The following is a 25,359-nucleotide window of genomic DNA, read 5'->3' as shown; positions in this document are numbered from 1 at the left end:
GGACTCGAGATTTCAGGAATTCCTGCTTCAGAAATGGTCTGACTATCAACTACATAATATTGGCCATCGGGCTGATTCTACGCTTTTCTGGGAGGCTGCGAAAGCGGTCCTCCGTGGTGAGATTATGGCCTATTCCAGCCATCAACGTCGTGCTCGGGATAGGGAGCTTTTGCAGTTGGAACGTAGGATTGGTAACCTCCGTCGGCTTTATAGTCTATCTCACGCTTCCTCTTTGCGTTCCCAGCTCTTAGCCTCCCAGTGTAAGCTTCAGGAATTGTTGCATGCTAGAACAGTCAAGTCACTTGCTTATTATAGATATCAATTCTTTCGCCATGGGAATCAACGAGGGGCGCTTCTGGCAAAGGTGGTCCGTCGTTCGGCGGGACGTACACATATCTTGCAACTTCGAGCGGCAGGGGGGGGTTTGGTCCGGACGGACGCCGAGATTAATGCAGTGTTTTTTGACTATTATAGGAAGCTTTATTCACAGCAATCTGATTTAATGGACGGCACGGCATATTTGGATGGCCTCTCCCTTCCCTGCCTGTCTGATAGGGCGGTAGCTAAACTTAATGCCCCTGTAACGGCAGAGGAGGTGGCAGGCGTCATACAGAAGGGGTCCTTGTTAAAGGCCCCCGGACCGGATGGTTTCCGGATGGAATTTTATAAACTCTTACTTCCTACGGTGGCTCCAGTCTTAGCTGATACCTTCACAGCAGCTATTCAACGGGGTGCCCTTCCCGAGTCTCTCACTTCGGCTCAAATAGTTGTGCTATTGAAACCCCATAAGGATGCAGCCCTCTCTTCTTCTTATCGCCCCATCTCGCTGCTGAATGTGGAGGCCAAGTTGTTCGCCAAGGTTTTGGCTAATCGATTGGCTTGTGTTCTTCCTGAGTTGATCGCTTCCCCTCAGGTGGGCTTTGTGCAGGGGCGTACTAGTGTGAAAAACATTAGATCTATATTGGCGTCTTTGGAATTCGTGGAGAGAACCCAACTTTCTTCTCTATTGGTCAGCTTCGATGCTGAGAAGGCCTTCGACCGGGTCTCTTGGAATTTTTTATTCGAGGTTTTAACTCGGTATGGCATTACGGGCTTTTTCCAGGATGCGATTCGGGTGCTTTATCACTCTCCTACAGCTTTTGTGTGGGCCAATGGTCTTTGTTCTCCTTCCTTCCCCATATGTCGTGGCACGCGTCAGGGCTGTCCCCTTTCACCATTGCTTTTTGCTCTGTCGTTAGACCCTTTGATCCGTGATATTCAGCTTAATGGAGCTATTCCGGGTATTCGAATTGGTTCTTCCGAATTTAAGATCTCGGCATTTGCGGACGATCTCCTGGTCCATATCTCGGAACCCGTATTGTCTCTGTCCAATCTGATGGCCACTTTTCAAGAATATGGAGACTATTCGGGTTTTAAGCTTAACCTTGATAAATCTCTGGCGTTGGCCACATCCTCGGTCTTGCGGGATTCTTGGCCTGGATCCTTTCCCCTTCAATGGGCTTCTTCTTCGTTTCGTTATTTAGGGATTCTGCTGACGCCTCGTACTTCCGAGTTATATCGTGTTAACATTGATTCTTTATTCAGTTCTTCGGCTGAGTGTTTTGCTCGTTGGTCTCCTCTTCCTCTGTCCTTGTCGGGTAGGATCAATTTGTTTAATATGGTTCTTTTTCCAAAATGGCTTTATACTTTGCAGTTGCTCCCTTTATGGCTCTTGAAACGGGATGTTACTAAGTTACATTCTATGCTTTCTAGATTTTGTTGGGGGGGACGGCGACCAAGGGTGGCGCTGCGTTATCTGCTCGGCGCGTGGGGAGGAGGGGGACTGGGGCTACCACATTTTCGGTTATATAATGCTGCCTGTTTGATGCGTTTTTTGGGGGAGTGGCTTTCGGATCGTCGGGATTTTACTCCAAAATGTTATGAGAAAGAATTTTTTGCACCTTGGCATATTTTGTCTTTGGTGCACGCGCCCCGTTCTGCCTTGCCGGGGGCTCTTCGGGGGAGTTTGTTGTTGCACTCGCTACGTGTCATATGGTCTTATGTGTTGGACTCCTGGAAGGGTACTCCCTCGACTACTAGATACTTACCTATTCAGGGGAATCTGCAATTCAGCCCGGGCATGGAGACTGCTAGTTTTCGTAAATTGGCATCCCGGGACTTCACGTTACTTACCCATGTTCTTCAGGCAGATGGTTCTTTAATGTCCTGGGATGCTTTGGTCCGGTCGGGTGTTTTCTCTGTGGGAGACTTCCTTGCGTTTCGGCAACTTCAACATTATGTTCGATCCCTCCCCCGAGCCGCTTTGGTTTTTCCTATTGAGAACAAATTTGCGACGCTGCTGGATCCCTATTTGGAGGATGGGTTTACAGTTTCGGGTCTGTATAAGGATCTCCATCGATTATTGGGTCCGGCTGATCGAGCTGTCCTACACGCCCGTTGGTGCCAGGATCTGGGGATAGCACGAGACGCTTTGGATCTCCCTTCCTTGATTGCAAGACTCCCGGGAGTTTCCGTTAATGCAGATCTACGGGAGTGTCAGTTTAGGGTTCTTCATCGGGGCTATTTTACGAAAAGTCAGTTATATTATTCGGGTTACACGGACTCTCCTTTATGCCCTAAGTGCCTCCAGCAACCCCATTCGTTTATCCATGCCTTCTGGTCTTGTGTGAAAATCAAACGTTTTTGGCGGCAGGTTGTAACATATGTGGAGAGCGTCTTTGGTACTACATTACCTTTTTCTGCCGCTGGTCTCTTGCTGGATAAGTATGAGGCCTTCCGCTTGTCTGATTCGGGTCAGCGGCAGTTTATGAGACGGGTGGGGGTCTTGGGGAAGAAAGTAATTCTATCTGTCTGGATTGGGGAACTTTCTCCATCCTTTTGGGAATGGAGGAACCGTTTGCATGCTCTGCTGCTGCTGGAGTGTAAAGATGCGTCTTATAGCTTACGACGGAGGCGACTCTTTCTTCGGATCTGGGATTCTTACCTTTTTTCACTCTCACCACGGGCTAGAAGTGACATTCTAAATTCCTTGTGACTTTTTCGGAGACCTGGGCTTGTGTTCCATCCTTGAGGGGCGCCAGGTATGCTTCTTTCTCTTTCTTTCTTCTTCTTCTTTGCTCTCTTCCTTCTTTCTTTCTGTGTTGGTGTTCCTTATTGTCTTGGGCAGTGGGCTATCTGAGTCCAAGCCTACTGCACTCACTTTTTCTCGTTTCAGACTAGGGGGTTTGGGGGGGGGGGGTGGTGTGGGTGGGATTGTTGGATCTCCTATTTTGTTTCTGCTGTTTTCCTTTGTTACTGTGGTTCTGACCTATTGGTCTGTTCTGTGTTATTTGATAATAATAAAAATCGATTCAACATAAAAATGAAAGAAGAATAGACTGAAAGACTTGGACATCTCTGTTCAGAATCCAAAGCGGAATCGTTTGAAGCGGATATAAAAGTTTTGGGAGAAGCACCATTTTGAATAACGCCGCACGGCCCCAAAGGGAAAGAGGCAAGTCCTTCCATTTCTCACAAAGATTACGGATAGTCTCTATATGGTGGAGAACATTGTACTGGTAAAGGAGATGAGATTGGGTGCTCAAATAAACGCCAAGGTAGCGCATAGGCTTCCGAACCGGTGGAATCAGTAATGTATCATGCCAGGGCTCATGTCTATGAGAAGCCAGAGGCAGGAGTTCCGATTTGGCGCAATTAACCCGAAGGCCTGAGACTGTGCCAAAGTCTTGAACCAGCGAGAGAGCCTCCGGTTGGTGTAAGGGCGCGTGGTCTAAATATAACAAAATATCGTCTGCGAAAAGATTAATGCGGCTCTCCTTAGCTCCAACTTTAATACCAAGAATGAAAGGATGAGATCGAATTTTAATCGCCAGTGGTTCAATAGCCAGAAGAAATAGTAGCTGGGACAGGGGGCATCCCTGGCGAGTACCTCGTTCAAGCGGGAAGGGTGAAGTAAGTTGTCCATTAATAAGAAGCTTAGCCTTGGGCAAAAAATAAAGACTGCGCACCCAGTCCATAAACATGCCTTCCAGCCCATATTGCCCCATGACCCAAAAAAGGTAAGACCAAGAGATGCTATCAAACGCCTTCTCCATATCTAGGCCTACAATAGCTGCCTGGTTATCCCCTCCTCTGCGAGAGTAAATGGCCATCAAAGCTCTCGTAAGATTCATGGAGGCATATCTGCCAGGTACGAATCTCACCTGATCTTCATGGATAAGGAGGTGAAGGTATGCATTCAGACGTTTGGCAAGTAACGCTGCGAGCAATTTTGCATCTTGGTTAAGAAGTGATATGGGCCTATAAGAGCCCACCTGAGACGGGTCCTTGCCCAGCTTGGGCAGCAGAACAACATGTGCCAGATTATAGTGGTCCACCCCCTTGTGGGAGTGCAAAGAATTAAAAGCCTCTGCCAGAGGGTGAGATATAACGTCAAACAAAATTTTATAGTATTCCGGCCCATAACCATCTGGCCCAGGTGATTTAGTCAATTTAAGCTCTTTTATACCCAATTCCACTTCAAGACTAGTAATGGGAGTATTCAGAGCTTGAATCTGGGTCGGGAGAAGTTTTGGAAGGATGACATCACTGAAAAAGCGGTCCCTATCCGTATCCATCGAGGGCCGCTCTGCATACAGGTCCTTATAATACGTCACGAATTGTTGATGGATGTGTGTTTCCATTGTATGAGTGTGTCCCTGCATATCAGTAATAGCAGTGATGACTTGTCGCTTACGATGAGGGCGGACCAGGCGGGTTAACAACCGTCCAGCTCTCCCCCCCCACCTGTGGAGATTATAGCGACGAAAGTACAAATCCCTCTCCGCTCGCTGTGTTAGGATCGCATCTATCTGCTGTCGGAGTGTACGTAAGCGTATACGATCGGCCTCCTGCAAGGTCCCCTGATGGCGCCTTCGCATCTGCTGGAACTCGCCCGACAGCAATAGCAATTCCGCTTCCAGTTTCTTTTTCTTCCCTGCGACATAAGCGATAACAAAGCCCCATAGTACTGCCTTGGATGCCTCCCAGAAGAGCCCTGGATCAAGATCAGGATCAGAATTGGTGCTACAGTAATCCAGCCATTTTTCCCTAAGGTATCTACGAAAGGCAAGATCTTTAAAGAGGTATCCCAGGAAACGCCATGTCCGTGTTGAAGAGTCAGCAGTAATTTGGAGGGATAGTGTCACGGGAGAATGATCAGAAAGAGGAACCTCTACTATCTCTACAGCACTAACCATGGGCAGCAGCGCAGGAGAAAGCAGGAAGTAGTCAAGACGTGTATAAAGATTATGGGGATTGGAGTAAAACATATAAGTACGTTCCGTAGGATGGAATAGGCGCCAAATATCTAAGAGCCCCAGCTGCGTGGTCAGAAAATTAACTCCTTTACCCATGTAATCCCTAGGGAAGCGCTTGGCGGGGGCACAATCTTGAGAGGGATCCGCCGTGATGTTAAAGTCGCCCCCCACAAGGACATGGTAACCCGGGTACTGCGCCAGCCGCAACATAATAACTGTGATTATAGATGTTAGGGGCGTAAACATTACAAAGAAGATAAAGCCGTCCCCAAAGCTCTCCCAGCACTAGGACATATCGGCCCTCTTTGTCCTGTATAACCTTATGCAATTGAAACGGGAGTTGCTTATGGACCAAGACTGCTACCCCCCTTTGACGAGTGTTATAAGAAGAATAGTATACCTCCCCCACCCAATCCCTCCTAAGTTTCTCATGTTCTACAGGTGTGAGATGGGTCTCTTGTAGGAAGGCAATATCAATACGTTCCCTGCGAAACCAGGAGAGTATTTTCTTTCGTTTGACCGGGGAGTGGATCCCATCCACATTAAGGGAGGAAAGTTTTAAATTAACCATGGTCCCCCCACCAAAGAACAATAGGAGCAGAAGTGTCAATCAAATAAGAGAAGAGGAAGAGCCCCCAACAAGGACCCCCCCCCCCCGTCAAATCACCAAAGATGGCATGTACCAGCAAATGAAAAGAAACTGGTGCTCTCGAGACTCCATTCATACATCCCCATACATACCCCCCCCCCCGACACACTCCCCCCCCACCCCTCCTCTACCCATTCACCCCCCCTCAACCTACTCCAACCTTCCAGTACCCAACCCAACCAGAAAACCATGATGTAACCAGAACCCCGTACCCCCTCCCCCCCAGAAAACAAAGTGCAGCATGATGTCCATACAGTCAGCACAAAAGTAATAAATGTAAACAAACTCGCTCCGGCAAGGATTAAGAAAACATAATGCCCAACAAGGACTCCCCAGCAGGCTACAGAACAAGAGATTCAGACCCCCCGCAATGTGGAAACAAATCCATAGTCTACATAGAGGATTCCCCATGTACAGGCAGCATGGAGATAGCCCCTGGTACGGATCTGGCCAGAAGCCAGGAGCCAAGAGCGGAAAGAAACCTCCATCAGCCAGCACTCCTCATGCACATATCCAAGAAATCCATCTCTCTTTGTCCCAGCAGCTGGTATAAAGTCCACCGCCTCCCAAAAAGTTCGGGACAACAAATCAATCAAGCTTTCAGCAACCCCAGTCCTCTCAGGGGGCTGGCAGTCCCTCCAAGTAAGAACGGAGCGCTGCTGGAGTATCCATCAGGACTACACCAGTGTTGGTTTGAATGCGCACTTTAGCAGGATATTGGAGGGTGAATTTAATCCCTCTAGCATGAAGCTGTGTACAGTAGGGCGCCAAAGCCCGTCTCTTCTCCGAGAGCCTGATGGAGAAATCCTGAAAAAGCAAGATCTTGGTGCCATTGTAATCCAGGGAGCTCGCTCGCCTGTATGCCTCCAGAATGCGAGCCTTAACAGCATAGTTGAGGAAGCGAGCTATGACTGGACGTGGTCGGGCTCCTTCAGCGCGTGGCGCCCCTATCCGATGTACCCTTTCCACATGCACTGGGCCTATGGAGGATGGAAGTCCGAGGGTTTGAGGCAGCCATGTGGCCACCAGGTCTTCCAACTCAGCATCACGGACTGACTCCGGCATCCCAATAAGCCGCAGGTTATTTCGGCGGCTACGATTCTCTGCCTCCTCAGCCCGATCGTCCAGCTGCTGAATTTTTGTTTCCAGGGCCGTCAGACGTCCATCCGCTGTTTCTGCCCGGTCTTCCTGCGCCGAGATCCGTTCTTCTGCTTGCTGGAGGCGCGCGGCGTGACCCGCAATGCTGTCTTTCACTTCCTCCAGCACTGCATGCAGTTTGGACAATTTTTCATCCAAAAGTTTTGAGAGGTGGCAGACCGAAACCTGCATGTCTGCATCGTGCTGGGCCGTACCTGCTGAGATCGGGCTGGGGGCCGCCATTTTCAGGGGCTTAGCAGACCTCTCTTTGCCAGGCCTCGGGGTCCTTATCGGCATACCGGCCGGCCGCAGCGAATCTGCTCTCCTCCGAGACGCCCCAGAGAAGCAGGAGAAAACCCGATGCCGGATGGAGCAAATTAATGGCGATTTGTGCCGACTGTAAGCTAGTTCGGGGGTGTTTTCTTAGGCTTAAGAGCGGAGCTCGGCTCACCGGCGTCTGATCAGCATGCGAGCATCACGTGACCCCCCGTAATTGCTGCTTTTAATGGGGATGGGCAAGAATGGAGGTGATTCCTTGCGGGGATGGGTGGGGATGGAGAGGATCCTGGCGGGGACGGAGAGGATCCTGGTGGGGATGGGTGGGATTTCTGTCCCCGCGCAACTCTCTAGTCTCAACTTATAACAAGTCTCAAGCCATGACTCTTGAATCCCGGCCCAGTACGCCAACCACTAGATCACATCTCCTCACTAACAGGATAATTTACGAACAGTTCACCCTAATGTTAACACTATCTACTGCGCCCTGTGATAAAGAATACACATTAATGGAATTACTGCAGGCTGTTAGAAAATGCCCCCTCACCCTAGAAGGACTTGCTAGTTCAAGCTTAAGATGTTTTTGTTAGTCTGGGTGAAACAACCTGTCTACCAAACAGGCTCTGGGCTATGTCATCTTGCACTGCCACTAGAATGTCTTACCCCAGTGTAGGAAGTAAAAGAACATAATGAGGTCACTGATGGAGAGCCTAATATCCCACTGCTGCTCCTTGCGACCCTCACTGCCACAAATGCAAACCTAGGGACTGATGTTCTGCATGACTTAAAATGGGCACTATGCAGGCTGTCCTTGGATTTTCAGCATCAGTTAACCACCCAGAGGTGCTAAAAGTCCAGTGCACATGCTGAAAAATTGTCCCATTAGTGCATGGGATGGGGGTCAGAAGATATTCAGGTACCACATAAAATACAGCCCTCTCTTTGCCCAGTTAGGTACGCAGGTATCGAATATCAGCCAGCACCCGCTGAAGACCTTGGTATTCAATGCCAATGCCAGACACGGCCCGGCAGAATCTTTCCAGATCTAAATTCAGCGCACAGTTTGTCCGTGACTAAAACTGCCAAATGCTCTTAAGATTGTGAGCCCTCTAGGGATAGGAAAATTCCAACTACACCTGAATGTAAGTCACCATGAACTCCAACTGAAAAGCCTGAGCGAAATCCAAAAGTTAGCTTTGCTCTGTCTTTTAATATTTTTTGCAAGTGATATTGCTGAAGGTAAGATTTGCCTCTTTGTGAACGATACCGATGGTGTGGATAACATGAGGATGGGCCTAGTGAAGCGTGAGGAATGGTCTGAAATTTGGCAACTAAGTTTTAATGCTAAGAAATGCAAGGTCATGCATTGGGCTGCAAAAGCCCGAGGGAACAGTGCAGTTTAGGGCAGGGTTCCCCAAAGTCCCTCCTTGAGGGCAGAATCCAGTCGGGTTTTCAGGATTTCCCCCAATGACTATGCATTGAAAGCAGTGCATTCACATAGATCTCGTGTATATTCATTGGGTAAATCCTGAAAACTCGACTGGATTCGGCCCTCAAGGAGGGACTTTGGGGACCCCTGGTTTAGGGGGTGAAGAACTTTTGTGCACGAGAGAGGGGCAGAACTTGGGTGTGATAGTATGTGATAATCTTAAGATGGCCAAACAGGTTGAAAAGACATGGCGAAAAGCTAGTGGATGCTTGTGTATACAGTATAGGGAGAGGAATAGCCAAGTATGTAAAAAGGAAGTACTGATGCCTCTGTATAAGACTCTGATGATACCTCATTTAGAATAGCGAGTATTCTGGAGCCCATATCTCCAGAAAGATATAAACAGGATGGAGTTGGTCCTAAGGAAGGCTACTAAAATGATCAGTGGTCTATGCCATAAGGTGTATAGGGACAGACTTAAAGATCTCCATATATTTACTTTGGAAGAAAGGTGGGAGAGGGGAGATATGATAGAAACATTTAAATACCTATATGATAAATACACATGAGACGAGTCTCTTTCAATTGAAAGGAAACTCCAAAGTGAGAGGGTATGGGATGAAGTTAAGAGGTGATAGGCTTAGGAGTAATATAAGGAAATACTTTTTTACAGAAAGAGTGGTAGATGTATGGAATGGTCTCCCAGATGGTGGAGACAAAGACTGTGTCTGAATTCAAGAAAGCACGAAACAGGCACGTGGGATCTCTTAGAGGAGGAGATAGTGGATGCTGGAGAAGGGCAGACTGAATGGGCCATTTCGCCTACGTGATTATCCAAGGAGACCCTTGTATCTAAACTACATCATCACCTCATTCTTTGCTCACTAGCGCTTTCTGGTCAATGACAGAGCAGTGGAAAGGCAACAGTAGACAGAAAGAAACCAGGATATTTCCTTCTTTTCATGCAACACAAGAGAAGCATATGAAAACTCACCAATATGGTTTGGTTTTCATTGACAAAGTCTTCCAGGGCATGCTGCACCTGCTCTTTATGCTTTGTTTTCTTGAAGTTGGTGTTACAGGTCCCATCTGCTTTCTGGGAAGGAAACAGAAGAGCGAGCTGAAGTGATCAAAGAATTACTTACTCAGTAGTGCATTGCAGTGCTACAGATTATAGCGATCAGCTTGTTTCACCGACACAAGGTTAGAGAATGACACGGGGAAAAAAATCTGTCCCCGTCACCGGACCACCGTCCCCTTCACCACCCCGTCCCCCGCCGTCCCCTTCACCGACCCGTCCCCATAGCATCCACCCTTCCCTCTCGCCACCTCACCGCCCTTCAGCGGCCCGAGAATCTCCCTCCCTCCCCCTTACCTTCACGGCGCGTTAGTAAAGAAACTTACTGAAGCCGGCGGAGACTGCCTGCCTGTGCCTGCAGTCGCGTGTGTGTGGGCGGAAGCTTCTCTGACGCAACCGGAATTTGCGTCAGAGGAGAAGCTTCCGCCCACACATACACGCAACTGCAGGAAGGCTTCACCGGCTTCAGTAACTTTCTTTACCAAAGCGCCGCGAAGGTAAGGGGGAGGGAGGGAGATAGATTTGGCCGTAGGTAGGGAGGGAGGTGGCTGCGCGCCTTCCCTCCCTTAACTGCGGGGACAAGACCATTCACCGCTCCACGGGGCAGTGGATGGCCTTGTCCCCGTGCCTGCAGTGAGCACTTCCCCCCCCCCACACCGTTTCGGCGGGTTACCTGCGGCTACACGCAGGTAACTGCCACCGTGTCATTCTCTACTATAGATTATAGCAATCAGCTTGTTTCACTGATGCAAGGTGACCCGGCTGCTGTGCTGAATGCACTGCCTATCTGCAGCCCTTACCTTTATCCCCTCTATCCTGAAGCCCAGAGTAGCTGTGGAGCTCAGAGTCTCTCTCCATTGCATGTAACGCGGTTTCAAGATAGCCCTCTGTTTGTGCTCCTCCTCAGTGGGGGCACTTGGATCCACGGCGATCATCTTCTCGTACATGTCTCGCCGTAGCTTAGGCTTCTCACGGGCTTTTACCAGCTCCTCCTCCAAGTATGTCCTACTCGAAAAAAATAAATCACAAAGGATTTAATAAGATAAGCTAGGTGGACACATTCCTACATGGAATGATTTCGGCTGTGAAGGCAGAGTACCTTGTGTGTGTATGAACATAATGAATTTATAAGCTTGCTATGCTCATCTTCCAGACAATGGATTCAAAAATTTGAATTTGCATCAAAGTGTCAGTTGCAAAGCTTCTAGGTACAGGTGTCTAAAATTTAAATTCTCTGGTCTTGCCCCAGCAAAATTCTGCTCACTAACTGTAATCTTTCAGCACATTTAAGCAGATGCAAGCCAACATACTACTGTTAAGAGAACGGGCATGTTCATATACCAATAAAGAGTGCTCCCCTCTCTGCAATCCTGTGGCCTGGGAAAGAACACAAAATTCAAGCTTTCCATCAAAGTCCCCAGTCCTATTAGAACTGCAGGAAGCCAGCAAGAGAAGGGTATGCCTAAGGTGACCATACATCCCGTTTTGAACGGGACAGTCCCGTTTTCGGATCCCCTGTCCCGTTGTTCCCACACACAGCTTTGGGACGCCAAAATGTCCCATTTTCAGGGAAAGCTTCCCGAAGCTGTGTGCAGGGACAATGGGACAGGCGATCGCTTCCTGTGTCCCTTCTGGCACGATTTAAACTCCCCCCCCCCCCCCCGGTCCACCGCCGCTGCTCCTCTGCTTACCTTCCTGCCTAATTGCGCCCAGAAGCCTTCTTCCCGACGTCAATTCTGACGTCGGAGAGGACGTTCAGGGCCAGCCAATCGCTGCCTGGCTGGCCCGAACGTCCTCTCCGACGTTAGAATTGACGTCGGGAAGAAGGCTTCTGTGCGCGATTAGGCAGGAAGGTAAGCAGAGGAGCAGCGGCGGTGCACCGGAGGGAAGTTTAAGTCGGGCCTGGAGGGAGCCTTTTTTTTTCCCGGCGGTAGGGGGGGAGGAGGTAGATAGGCAAGCTGGCTTTTGCAAGGCAGAGAGGTAGGTAGGCAGGCAGGCAGGCTGTCTTTGGGGGAGGTAGGTAGGCAGGCTTTGGGGAGGTAGGCAGGCAGGCTAGCTTTGGGGGAGGTAGGCAGGCAGGCTAGCTTTGGGGGAGGTATGCAGGCAGGCTAGCTTTGGGGGAGGTATGCAGGCAGGCTAGCTTTGGGGGAGGTAGGCAGGCAGGCAGGCTAGCTTTGGGGAAGGTAGGCAGGCAGGCAGGCTAGCTTTGGGGGAGGCAGGCAGGCAGGCTTCTGGGGGAGGTAGGCAGGCAGGCTTCTGGGGGAGGTAGGCAGGCAGGCTGGCTTTGGGGGAGGCAGGTAAGTAGGCAGGCTCTGGGTGAGGCAGGCAGGCTAGCTTTGAGGGAGGTAGGCAGGCAGATTGGCTCTGGGGGAGGAAGGCAGGCAGACTGGCTGACTTTGGGGAAGGCAGGCAGGCTGGCTTTGAGGGAGGCAGGCAGGCTGGCTTTGGGGAAGGTAGGCCGGCAGGCTTTTTGAGAGGGGATGGGACAAAGGCTGGAAGGCAGTGAGGGGGACATAGGAAGGAGGGATGAAGGAAGGAGAGAAAGAGGCAGAGAAGGTAGGGGGATTGTAAGTAGAAGAAAAACTAAAAAGATAAAGGCCTGGACCAAAGGGGAAAGACAGGAGGCAGAAGCAGGACTTTGGGAGGTGCAGACAGAGGGGGAGAGCCCCTGAGGAAGAGCAGAGAGAGGCAAGATCATAACAGAGGAGGGAGAGAGAGGGAGACCTGGAACAAAGGTACAAAGGAGAACTGACACTGGATCTGGGGGCACTAAGGACATAGGAAGGAGGCACTGGGGACACTAAGGACATAGGAAGGAGGCGCTGGGGCACTAAGGACATAGAAAGGGGCACTAAGGACATAGGAAGGAGGCGCTGGGGACACTAAGGACATAGGAAGGAGGCGCTGGGGGCACTAAGGACATAGGAAGGAGGCGCTGGGGACACTAAGGACATAGGAAGGAGGCGCTGGGGACACTAAGGACATAGGAAGGAGGCGCTGGGGCACTAAGAACATAGGAAGGAGGCACTGGGTGCACTAAGGACATAGGAAGGAGGCACTGGGTGCATAAGGACATAGGAAGGAAGGAGGGAGGGAATAGAAAGGGACAATTGTTGAGCCCGAGTGCAGAAAGAAATGAAAGAAAAGGATGCACAGTCAGAAGGAAATGCAACCAGAAACTCATGAAATCACCAGACAGCAAAGGTAGGAAAAATGATTTTATTTTCAATTTAGTGATCAAAATGTGTCAGTTTTAAGAATTTATATCTGCTGTCTATATTTTGCACTATATTTGTCTATTTTTCTATAGTTACTGAGGTGACATCTTTGAAAACCCCCCAAATATAAATGATAATTAAAATTTCTCTGCATATAGGGTGCTTTGTGTTTTTTAAAATTTTATGGTTACCATTATGAAATAAGATATTGTGTGTACATGAAAAATGTATGGAAGAAATTGAGGGCGGGGCTATGGGTGGGATTTGGGGGCGGGGCTAGGGCAGGGTTAGAGGTGGGACTGAATATTAATAGATGTCCCGTTTTGATGAAAAAAATAAATGGTCACGTTAGGTATACCTCATGCTCAACAGTCCAACAGCAGAATTGTGCCATTACATTTAGCATCTAGCTCCCCTCACTGGTCAGACCAGCTAATTGCACAGTACCACTATGTCCTTCATGGCTAAACAAAGTGATCTGGATGACAGATGCAGCATGAACCACCACTTTTCCTGCCAGTTAGAGAAAAGGGCCAGCCTTGTGGCAAGAGGAAGGGAAGGACAGACAAGGGGCAGAGCAGACAGAATCAGATGTGATAGAGCTGTAAGGTGGCAAGAGAAAAGCTCCTTTAAGACAAATAAGAAAACTACATACACTCTAAAGCAGTAGTCTCAAACTCGCGGCCCGCCAGGTACTATTTTGAGGCCCTCGGTATGTTTATCATAATCAGAAAAGTAAAATAAAACAGTTTCTTGATCATATGTCCCTTTAGCTATAAATTACAATATTATTATTAAGACTTAGCCAAAAGGAAAGATTTACAAACTATAAAGAGTTTTACCTCATGCAAAAATTGTCATTTCTTTAATAAGACAGTAACTATTTTTTCTGAGGCCCTCCAGGTATCTACAAATCCAAAATGTGGCCCTGCAAAGGGTTTAAGTTTGAGACCACTGCTCTAAAACAAAAGTATAATACCGAAGAGAGCATAATATGCCTACTTTATGCAAATTAATTCACACACACCACAAATCTTTGCCAGAAAATTTCTGAACTACCACAAATTCCCCCTACGTTGCTGTCTGAAGGCTCTGCCTATATGATCTTCAAACACACATACATCAGCTGCTCTGGATAATTCTCATGTTGACCTAACACCTGCTGTCAAACATGGCATAGCCCTATTCTCATCCTTGTACCCATCTAGTGTGTGGTTTGAAGTACAGCAAGCTGCATTAGTTTGCTGCTATCTGCTCTCTACTTCAGGTAGGTCAATCCAGCACGGGAAATGAGAATGCACGCACTACTTTTCAAGCTGCTAAATTGAATGGTTGGTTCGGTAAAATTATGTTAGGATCTTTTTATCTTGATTTTAGAAAATTATTGAAGACCCAACTATTTGAAAAATTTGAATCCTAACTGGTTTTCTCTTTTAAAAATTCTATGCTTCCGTTATATAATGTATCACCTTTTAAATTGCATTTTTATTGTACGATCGATTCTTATTTATTGTAAACCGCTTATAACCATTCTTTTAAATTGTACTTTTCTTTTAAATCATATTTTCCACTGTAGGATCAGTTCCTATTTATTGTACAATGCTTAGAATTTTATTTTCCTTTTAAATTGTACTCTTCACTGTATGAATAGTTATTATTTGTTATAAACCGCCCAGAACCATTTTTTCGTTAGGCGGTATATAAAAAATAAAATTATTATTATTATGCAGAGCCAGGAGTTTGTAGAGGTGTCAATGCACGTAATGGAAGCGAAGAGCGGTATATAAACAATAGGACGTGGAGAAGACGAAGTGAGAAAACAATGGACAAGTAGGAGGGAGGCCCACCAGTCACATTAAACAGAAATGAAGGAATCTGATCTGCTAAATCATTTCAAACAGTATAAAATAATACTAAAACTAACTAAAATTAAGTATTAAAGCTGTATTTTGATGGGAAGCGGTCACGGTTTGCAACGCCTGAAGTGGTTGTTATTACTGCAGCCAACATAGGAAAAACAAACGGGCACCCCTACCTCTCATGGACAACTTAAAGCAGGGGTGTGCCAAAGTCCCTGCTCGAGGGCCACAATCCAGTCGGGTTTTCAGGATTTCCCCAATGAATATGCATGAGATCTATTTGCATGCACTGCTTTCATTGGGGAAATCCTGAAAACCCGACTGGATTGCGGCCCTCAAGGAGGGTCTTTGACACTCCTGACTTAAAATGTAATGGCATTGAAAACACTGTTTGGGTCATTTTTCTCCCACTGAATTCCAAAAAAATTCTGGAAACCATTTAAGAGGATAGCAGGTACGAGACTTACCGGATTCCCATCTTGCAGTCCATGATGGAAGGAGACTCAAATTCAGAAAGGAGGTCCTCCATTTGATTATAGCTCTCGCCATCTTTCTCAACCACTCCAAAGTATGAAGGGACATAGGGGTGCAGGGAGTCCTTGTTCAGCAGCTCCAAGCACTGTTGCTCACACTCACAGTAGCGCTTCAGGATCTTTCCATAATCACCTGCTTGGAAGTTACCTGTTTAGAATGAATGCAGGAGGCAAATAAGTGAGAGTCATTCCTTCAAGGTAGGGGGTTGGACCAATCATGTCATACCTTCTGCATTGGGAAGGAAAGAGAAAGGAAGGAGGGCGGGTGGGCCTCAGAAAAGCATGCACAGCTTCAATATCTCAAGAAGTGATCCACAGGCCACAAAATGCGGCACTGATATAGCCACCAAATCTACAGTCATTTCTATATTTGGAGATGGATGTTTTATATCTTCAAGTCCTTGGGCTTATGCTGAAATAGATTTTAGGTTTTCTAGCTTTAAAAGGCTCCAACTGTAGCAGTGCTAAATTCCACAGTTTAATACGTTAAAAAAAAATTTTTTTTTAGATACCACAAATCTCCAAGGACTAATATAAAAATTGCTTACACGTAACCACCAGACAGCAGAATAATTAGTCACATAATTGGGCAGTATCATCAGCCATGCCACAGAGTTCCGAGAAAGACTGCTAGGATTTCTCAGTATGCATGAATTTCCCCAGTCACAGTTACCTTCAACCTGCATGAACTCCATAAATGGGAGGGGTGGAGAGTGTGGCCAATTATCTTGGTCAAAGGAAAGCAACCGCTTTCTCCAAGAAAAAACAGAATTTAATCATCTATATAAGTGGAAATCTATAGCCAAGGTAGTGCCTTCCAAGAAAAAGGGGCAAACTAAAGAAACATAATTGGCCCTTCAGAAATGTTTTTTATTTGGGTTGGAAAGAGCTTGAGAATTTAAGAGCCAAACACAAGACTACTACAAGGTATCAGAAATAAAAAGCTAATGGACAGCTAGAATGGCAAAAACCACTGTGGACAAGAATGAACTGAGTGCAGGCCCAACAAGTTGCTGTGTGTGCAGGAAGATTCCACACAGGCTAAGAAAAGCCTAGAAAGTTTTTTTCACAATGCTTTCTGAAACATCTGTTATTCCAGTTAGATGAAGCCACCCATGTGTGTGTGATATAGCCATCTTGTCTTTTAAAAGAAACTAGTATAATGCTATGACTGTCTAGGTGCTGGCTCAGTGAGATTCCTTCTTTATTCCTAGTTATTTTTTCAGTTCTAGGGGTCAGTCTGAACTAGGGATACTACTGTGAAGAAGCATCCTCTGACCCTAGTAGTGAGGAGGGATCATGGTCAACACTCAAAGGCTGAATTCAGGGGTAATTTATTCACAGGTTCATCAAAAAGGCCTAGTGCACAGCAGTGATGCCCGATTCACTTCGGTGAATCAATTTGTTTTCTTAAAAAAATAAATAAATAAAATAATCGGACTCACTGATTCAGTGAGTCTTGAGTCTCCTGACATATATCCTGGTCTCCTAAAGCAGCGGCAGTGCGGTGAACAGGCTGCCCTCCCCCACCTGAGAACGCAGCAGAAGGAAGCCCTGGTGGCATAAGCTGCAAGCAGCCTGTTCAGAGCGCTGCCTCTACCAGTTGGCCTCTGCCACCGCTGATGCTGCTTTTAGGAGACCCAAAGGTTTGTCAGGTCTCATGAGGGGGGGGGGGGGGGGTGTCAATCGAAGTACAGCACAGGGAGATGAGAGGGAGGGATAGAAAGCTGCTGCACAGGGGGATGGGAAGGATGGAAAGTTGCTGCACATGGGGGGTAGAGAGAGAGAGAGGAGATGAAGGGAGAAATACAACAAAGAGGTAAAAAGGGGTGAGAGAAATTCTGCAAATGGGGGGGGGGGAAGAAAGGGAGACAAGAGAAAGAAAGAATGAAGGACACAGAGCCTGGGACCAACATGATTTGAATAAAATGACCAGATAACAAATGTAGAATAAATAGTTGTATTTTCTATTTTGCAATTACAATAGGTCAGGTTTGAAATGTGTATCCTGCCAGAGCTGGTGTTAGGTCCTAGCACACGCTCGCTGTCTAACAGAGAGGAAAAATCTTTTTTGTTTTGTTTACACCATAGCACCGGCATGGGGTTGGAAAGGGCCAAGGGGGTGGGATGGATTAAGAGGCTACAAAATAAACCTGCCAGGCCGCTGGGGGGGGGGGAACCCCAATTGAGCGGGAAAAGTGAATTGAATTGAAAATTTTTCCTATGAATCGGGCAGCACCAATGCATAGTCCCTGACAAAGGACTACTACTGTAGTGACCAGGTAGGTCTGGTGGGGATAGAAAATAGGTAAAAAGATCCCCAGCTATTTGCCTTTGAAGGCTCCACGTACCATCAGGATCCCCGCCTTAATTCTGATGGAGTTGGAAGCCCAGAGGAGCAGCAAACTATCAATCCAAAATTTTAGATAAGCCCTTGAGGGTCGTCCTCCTTATCTATCTACAAATACACTGGGCTTTTTCCATACATACAATATGCAGGTCTTGCCGCACTGTCCTCCTCACCTGCATGCCCTGCCAGCTGAATCCAAGGGTAGCGCTTCTTAAAGGACACAATAAAAGGAGACCAGTGTACCATTGTCTTCAGTTTCTTCCATGACTTGCTCTGAAAAACAAGAGCAGCACATTATAGCTTTTATTTAGGAAAAAAACAGCATGAGCTAAGTGTTTCCCTGAAAATAAGACACTGTCTTATATTAATTTTGGGCCCAAAAGAGGCACTAGGTCTTATTTTTTTTCCATGTACAATGATCATCTCTCCCTTCCTCTCCTCCACCCCAGTTCTTCCTATTTCCTTTCTCTCCCTCACATGTGCAGCATCTTTCCTCCCCTCTCACCCATCCCCTTGTGCAGTGTCTTTCTATCCCTCTCTCCCATCCCTTGAGCCAGGGGTGTCCAATGTCGGTCCTCGAGGGCCGCAGTCCAGTCGGGTTTTCAGGATTTCCCCAATTAATATGCATTGAAAGCAGTGCATTCAAATAGATCTCATGCATATTCATTGAGGAAATCCTGAAAACCCGACTGGACTGCGGCCCTCGAGGACCGACATTGGACACCCCTGCCTTGAGCAGAACCCTTGCAGCTCCCATGGAGCCGGCTAATTCCTCTGCAGGTTTCAACACCGGAATTGTTTTTGCAGTGTATTTTCCTCACAATGCCTCATACAAAAAGAAAGGGAGTTCTGAGAACAACTCCCTCCCAACTCAGAACTTCCATGCCGGTACAGCAGCAAACCCTTGAGAGGTTTTTGAGCCAGCTAGCAACCCCGTTATCGGGAGAAGAGGGCCCTGCTGCAGGTTTTGATGATGGAGCGTCTAGCCTACTAGGGCAAGAAGTATCGCTGTCCCCTCCGACAGGTATTCCAGGAGCGGAAGTCGCAGGCCTGGACCTGGGCCTTGAGGGAGGAGCGCCGTGGCGAAGACTGCCGAGCAGTTAACTTTGGAAGCATTAGTGAGTTCATCACTGCTTCCATCTCCTCCGGCGGTGACTTTGGAGACAATTTGGCAGGCCTTGCAGAGGCTCGATGGCAAGCTAACGGACTCAACACAAGAGGTACTTAGTCTATCGGGGAAAGTGGACAATTTGTCAAAATTAATAGAACAGACAAAAAATGACTCTATTGAACAAATGACTTGTGTTAAAAATGAAGTAAAAGACTTGAAGGAAATTACAACTACTTTGGTTAGAGATAAGTTATGTTCATTCTAAACTGGAACAATTTGAGAACCATAATAGGAGGCTAAATTTACGGATACTAAACTTCCCAAAATCACCAGCTTTAAATCCTCATGACTATTTTAAAAAGTATTTAATGGAGATTCTCATAATTCCACAACAAGCTATTCCTCCCTTTAATAAAATATACTATATACCAACTACAATGACTAAAGCTGATGAAGAAGGAAATTTGGTAGTACAAAAAGATTTGACCGCAATTTTGGAGGAATCCCTTTCCGATGTTAAGGAAAGGGGGGACGCTCTTGGTCTCCTTTGTTTTTGAACAAGACTTGAACCATATAATGAAACTTTACTTTAGGAATTTGCATCAACACTTCTCCAGACAAAGAATTTGGATCGATCCAGACGTATCCAAGATAACACAAGATCGCAGAAAAGAGTTTCTTTCTATGCGAGATGAAACAAAAAGATTGGGGGCTTCTTATCTTTTAGCATACCCCTGTAAATGTTTGGTTCGCTACCTGGGGATTAAATACACTTAATTTTTACCATTACAATTGAGAGCCTTTCTAGACCTTAAAAAGATCTCTGAAGTAATGTAATTTAACTCAGACAATCAGCTGGATTTTAAGTTTTGGGGGGGGTTTGTCAAGCGTAGTCAGCTTTCCTCTAATTAATTATTTAATTTTCCTATTTATTCTCTCCATGGAACTTAATGGATTACCCTGTCTAATTTTGGTCTAAGAAAGGAATTGAACTATTATCTATATAATATGTTGTTTCTTGGAAAAATTTTATGTTCTATATTTCTGTATCAAGTGTATTACTTGTGATATATATTATAAATCATAAAAAAATTATAAAGATTATATTGTGTGTATAAGAAAAATGAATGGAAAAAATGGCATTTACAATTAGTACTGTTGTGGGGGCAGGGACTGGAGCGGAGTTTGGGCTGGTCTGGGGCGGGGTCTAGGGAGGAGCTTTTGGGCTCCCACAAAGAAAAAAAGCGTTCAGCTGCCTATGATGTACCCTCAGTGGTTGTCAGCATTTCCAAATGCGTTCTCTGTCCAAGCATGCACTCCTCCCCCATCTACTTTTCCCTTTCTGTCCTAAGCCTGGGCAGAGAGAGAGGGTAGCAGGAACCACCCCCTTCTAAATCCCCCCCCCCAACAAACCACCCCAACAAGGATCGCCAAAGAGGTCTCTGGGGGCTGCCTTTGGCCCCCCTGGGCCTTGCACTGAAGAACACTGCCCTAATAAGTTTACGAAGAAGCAAATTCAAGAGCTTTATCTTTTGAGCTCTGGCTTTTATTCACACACCCTCCTGTATACAACACACACCCTCTGTATAGCTACACAACCTCCCATACAAGGTTCTTGGCTTATTAGGTTTGTTACCCTATGAAAGGTGGTCTAACAAGGCAGTTCAGAAGTATAATTATAAGACGACAACAAAACAAGGAGCAAATCAAACAAAACAATGGTGACTCATTTGTATTAGCAGCAAAAACAATTACAAATATCCAAGAGCCTTTTGATTAGGGAAGACAAAGCCCATCACTCTTAAATATGTATGCAAAAAGCCACAGCCAACTTGGTAAAAATAAGGATCAATAGAATGCCTCCTATATATCTTTAAAATTATTTTAAACCTTACATAATTTTGCTTTCCTTAAGCTTCAACTGAAAGCTGATTCCACAATAGCGCCAAAAGTGGACCTTTGGGTATCTCATAGAAAATTCCCTCAAGGATCCAAAAAAAAAAAAAAAAAAAAGCCAAAATATAAAGCAAAGATCTCAGTGGATGACTAGTTGCACGGGGCACCAATAAGGATGCCTGAATAAAATGCCCAATGTGTCCATAATAGAATTTTAAATTAACTTCTAAGAATAGGAAATCAACATGCGTCATAAAAGTGGGATTACATGATCACGTTTCCTTGCTCCATACAGAAGCCTCACCACTATTTTGTACCATTTATTGGGGCAGTTCTACACCCTGCTAAGGGTGAATCAATCAATACACAAAAAACCAATGCTGGCTTTTACAAACCTGTGGTAGAGGTTTCTAGTATGGGCCGGCGAGGTTAATGTTCCAATGCTCATAGAATTCCTAAGCATTTACCTCACCGGCCTACGGTAGAAACATCAACTGCAGCTTTGTAAAAGGAGCCCTAAATGAAACACCCGAGTCTTCTGTCAGCCTTACACTACCGATTGCTTTTGTGTTGGCCTAACCAGAGTATCAGCAAAGGCCTATGGGAGATTATCCTCTATAATAAAACCTTAAGCGTGCATGCGCACTTAGGCGTGTTCCCTGACAGCGTGATGTATCCCTCCGTGCCGAATTCCATTTACGAACACGGAGGCAGGCGGCGCCTCCCCCCTCCCGCCCTCACTCACTGTAAGGTCCCAAAATTCGCCGCTGCTGCTCTTCTTCAAAGCAGCCTGGTGAGGATCGCCGGCTGGCTGTAGCAAACCTCGCAGGCTGCTCTCCACCTCGGTAGCACGTTCCCGGGATTCTGGGAAAGAGTGGCTGCGAGGCCAGGCAGGCTTGCACTTTTTGGATGCATGGAAGACAACCTGGACACCGGCTGCAGCTAAGTGTTTGTTTTTTCCTGCTTACCATTGACTGTGTTTGAGACTCATATGTGCTGCTTGCTTTACTCACATTTTTTGAAGTTTTGTAATTTGGCGTCCTAGAGTTTTTTTGAGGTGGTTCCTACGAGGGCTACTATAGTGTTTCTCACTGCTGAGTGAACTGATACATTTTGGACTTTGCTTAATGGTTGTTTATAAGTGGAGTTTTTTGCCATATGAAGATGAACTGAGGCTTTTTCTCCACTTTTTTCCCTTTTTCTTGTCGTTTGTGTGTTAAGTGAATGAGCGGGTCTTTGTATGAGTGCAGTGGGTAGACCTAGTAGTGTCTAGGTAGGTCCCTCCTATGGTTTCCAACAGGGCATAATTCATTAGTCTTAGGTGTATTCACCACAGCCCTGGAATTTCAACAGATGTGCTAAAGACAGATGCTTAAGGAAATCTTGTCAATCGAGAGCCATTGTTTCAAACAGATAAATTATGAACAGAAGAAAGATTCTGGAAAATATGTTGAGATCAACAGATACTATTTTAGAACAAGATTTCAACGTATAAAAACACAGACAAATCTTCCCCCTCTCTCTTGATTCTTGACTCTTAGCTTTCTTGACCCTCTCTTATCTCTCTCTCTCTGCTTTTCTTCTTCCCCCCTTCTGCCTCTTTACACATATACACCCAGTATTCAGAAACACCTCCCCCACCCCATTCATTTAGTCAGAACATAGAAAAACACACCGAAAGCAGCTCTAAATCAAACTGTATATTCTCTATTTATAATATTAAGCCTATTCCTATAAAATATACTTTTATGCACCACCTGGCTGTTGTCTCATAATTTTACTTCCTGCTGCCTCCGAGGGTGAACCCAGGATCTAGAATAGACGAGAATATACATACAAAACAGAAAAGACTGACATTTGACGTCTCGTCAGATGACATTTTCCTCATCTAAAATTAAGTACACAAATTTTCAGTGAGCGAAACACAAATAATGTAAGAAATCTGTTAAAAATCTATTACGACCCATAACAGTAACTACAGGCTTATTGGTTAAAGGACAGTTGCAGCCTGCCTCCACGGAAAGAGGATGTTGCATCGTCAGAGGCGGGCTGCAGTCTAGGGAAGGCCTGGAGGCAGGCAAGCTATACTGGCAGGGTTCCAGGTAAGTTCAAGACAGACCAGTGGAAGAGAAAGGGAGAGCTGTTGCTCATCCACAGGAACGAAGGAGGGCGAGAGACCTGTGGGTGCCGCGTACCCCTTGGGGTATGCACGCCATGTGTTGGGAACCTCTGCCGCAGAGCACTGAAAACCAACGGTCAACCAAGGGCAAGCACAAAACAATCGCAGCATTTGGGGATCCAGTATCTTCCTCTCCCCCATTCTCCATGGTAGTAGGCTTTTCCACTTAGCTCTAGGATTAGGATAATTTTGAGCTGGAATCGCACCTTGTGCGACATGTGCCCTGGTGCCCCTACCCCACCCACTGTGCCACAGCCAAGAACAGGAAAACCAATGGAGGAGGAGCAATTTTGGCTCCCTTGCACCCTGTGCATCTGCCCCATTCACACAAGCCCTCCATACAATCCTGTTTGTGATTAAAGTTTGATAGAAGGCTAAATGAAAAAGTTTAGCCTATCAGCTAAGAAGCTATCCTTCCTTTAATATCTGGCCAGTAGCTTTATTTATTTATTCAATTTTTCTATACCATTCTCCCAGGGGAGCTCAGAACGGTTTACATGCATTTATTCAGGTACTCAAGCAGTTTTCCCTCCCTGTCCCGGCGGGCTCACAATCTATCTAACGTACCTGGGGCAAATGGGGGGATTAAGTGACTTGCCCAGGGTCACAAGGAGCAGCGTGGGTTTGAACCCACAACCTCAGGGTGCTGAGGCTGTAGCTTTAACCACTGCGCCACTAAGGTTAAAAGGCAGACCATTGGATTACTTCTTGCTGGATAAACACGATACTTACCTCCCCTGCAAAAAGTGCCCAGAAACAGACCAACACGGTGAAAAAGTAACATTACTAAGTCTATCAAACCCGAAAAGTCACAAAGAAAGTCACCCTGTGAAAAGCAAAAGCAGGAAGACCCGATGTTCCACAGAAAAAGGAGCAATCCAACAACAAAACAAACCGTGGACGAAACACAACGTTCTTGACCTTCCTTTATTTCTTCAATCAATTTTTAAAAATATCCGCTTCAACCACATTAAAAACTAACAGACCCAAAGAATGTCACTCCATAGTAGTCTGGCCTGTATTTGGGACAGAAGCATCAAGAGTCTAGTAAGAAAGTTCCAGTCCTTCATGGTTTATTTTCTGCAGCGGTACACGATAATGCCCCAGGGCAAAGGGCTCATTTCCATAACTCACAATGTCACTGTAGGCAAATTGTGGTGGGAGGAGTCTACATTTGCTTTTTGCCTCTTCTCAACAATGCTGCTGTTAATTTGTTGGGGACAAGACAGGCTGCCTCCTGTTTCTATAATCTTTAACTAGGAATTAGTGCCAAGGGGGCACTTTGGATGGAATCAGCACAGCTTTGCTAGCTGGAAGGCAAAACAAGATCAAAGGTCATTTAGTCAATTTTTACAATGGAGAAAATAGGCTGAGATTTCTGAACAAAAAGCTACAGGAGACAGCTACTAAACTCAAGGGTCCTTTCTGTTATTAGCCCATCCCTCCCCTTTGAACAAAAATAATGCCATCTTACATCATAGGAGTGGAATAATATATTGATCCCAATGGACAATAGTACCTTAATTTACACCATTCTTTTAAGTATTGCAAAATATATTGTGCACTCCTAAAATTATTTCTACTAGGATGGCCCTGGGGGCCATATAGTCGGGGAAAACTGCAAAATGAATAATCCCACACTGCTGTTGTATTTTAGAAGCAATGTCTGAGAGTATAGGCTTATTGCAATGGCCTCAAACTCAAACCCTTTGCAGGGCCACATTTTAGATTTGTAGGTACTTGGAGGGCCTCAGAAAAAATAGTTACTGTCTTATTAAAGAAATGACAATTTTTGCATGAGGTAAAACTCTTTATAGTTTGTAAATCTTTCCTTTTGGCTAAGTCTTAATAATAATATTGTCATTTATAGCTAAAGAGACATGATCAAGAAACTGTTTAATTTTACATACCGAAAGCCTCAAAATAGTACCTGGCGGGCCGCATGTGGCCCCCGGGCCGTGAGTTTGAAACCACTGCCTTATTTTATCTGTATTCTACTCTAGTACATAGATGAGTTCCAATCTTCAGCTGTCCATGTTGTATTCATGATTTAAGTGCACTGGTGCAATCAATACCCACAAGGAACGGATGAAACTCCATTCTGCAGCTGTCCTCACTTTTTTTTATTAATGTATTCTGCGCATGTGCCAATCACTATCACCAGCGACTCGTCACGTGCAAATATAGTGACCCTCTGTGAACCTCATTTGCATGCGCACGCTTTTGAGAATGACTCATCTTTCGCAAAACATTTACACCTGCGAAAGCGGCCCGTCAAATTTTACCGCAAAGTTTTGACAATCTTCCCTTAAATGATTACTTAAGATTGTACTTCTCATCCAATTGC

General features: G+C 46.0%; 1 protein-coding gene across 1 annotated transcript in view; it reads right to left on the bottom strand.

Moving 5' to 3' along the window:
- ITPKC (inositol-trisphosphate 3-kinase C) overlaps positions 1 to 25,359 on the bottom strand; it is a 186,149-nt gene that overhangs the window by 9,999 nt on the left and 150,791 nt on the right. Inside the window, exons 3-6 of the mRNA XM_033955852.1 lie at positions 18,000 to 18,099; positions 15,411 to 15,624; positions 10,667 to 10,871; positions 9,783 to 9,884 (exon numbers count right to left, since the gene is read on the bottom strand). Coding sequence (XP_033811743.1) covers positions 9,783 to 9,884; positions 10,667 to 10,871; positions 15,411 to 15,624; positions 18,000 to 18,099 — 621 coding nt within the window. The remainder of the gene's footprint in view (positions 1 to 9,782; positions 9,885 to 10,666; positions 10,872 to 15,410; positions 15,625 to 17,999; positions 18,100 to 25,359) is intronic.

Source organism: Geotrypetes seraphini, chromosome 8 (genome assembly GCF_902459505.1).
Source record: "Geotrypetes seraphini chromosome 8, aGeoSer1.1, whole genome shotgun sequence".
NCBI classification, from domain to species: domain Eukaryota; kingdom Metazoa; phylum Chordata; class Amphibia; order Gymnophiona; family Dermophiidae; genus Geotrypetes; species Geotrypetes seraphini.
The sequence above is the reverse complement of the archived record's forward strand: the minus strand, read 5'-3'. Positions and strand labels throughout refer to the sequence as shown.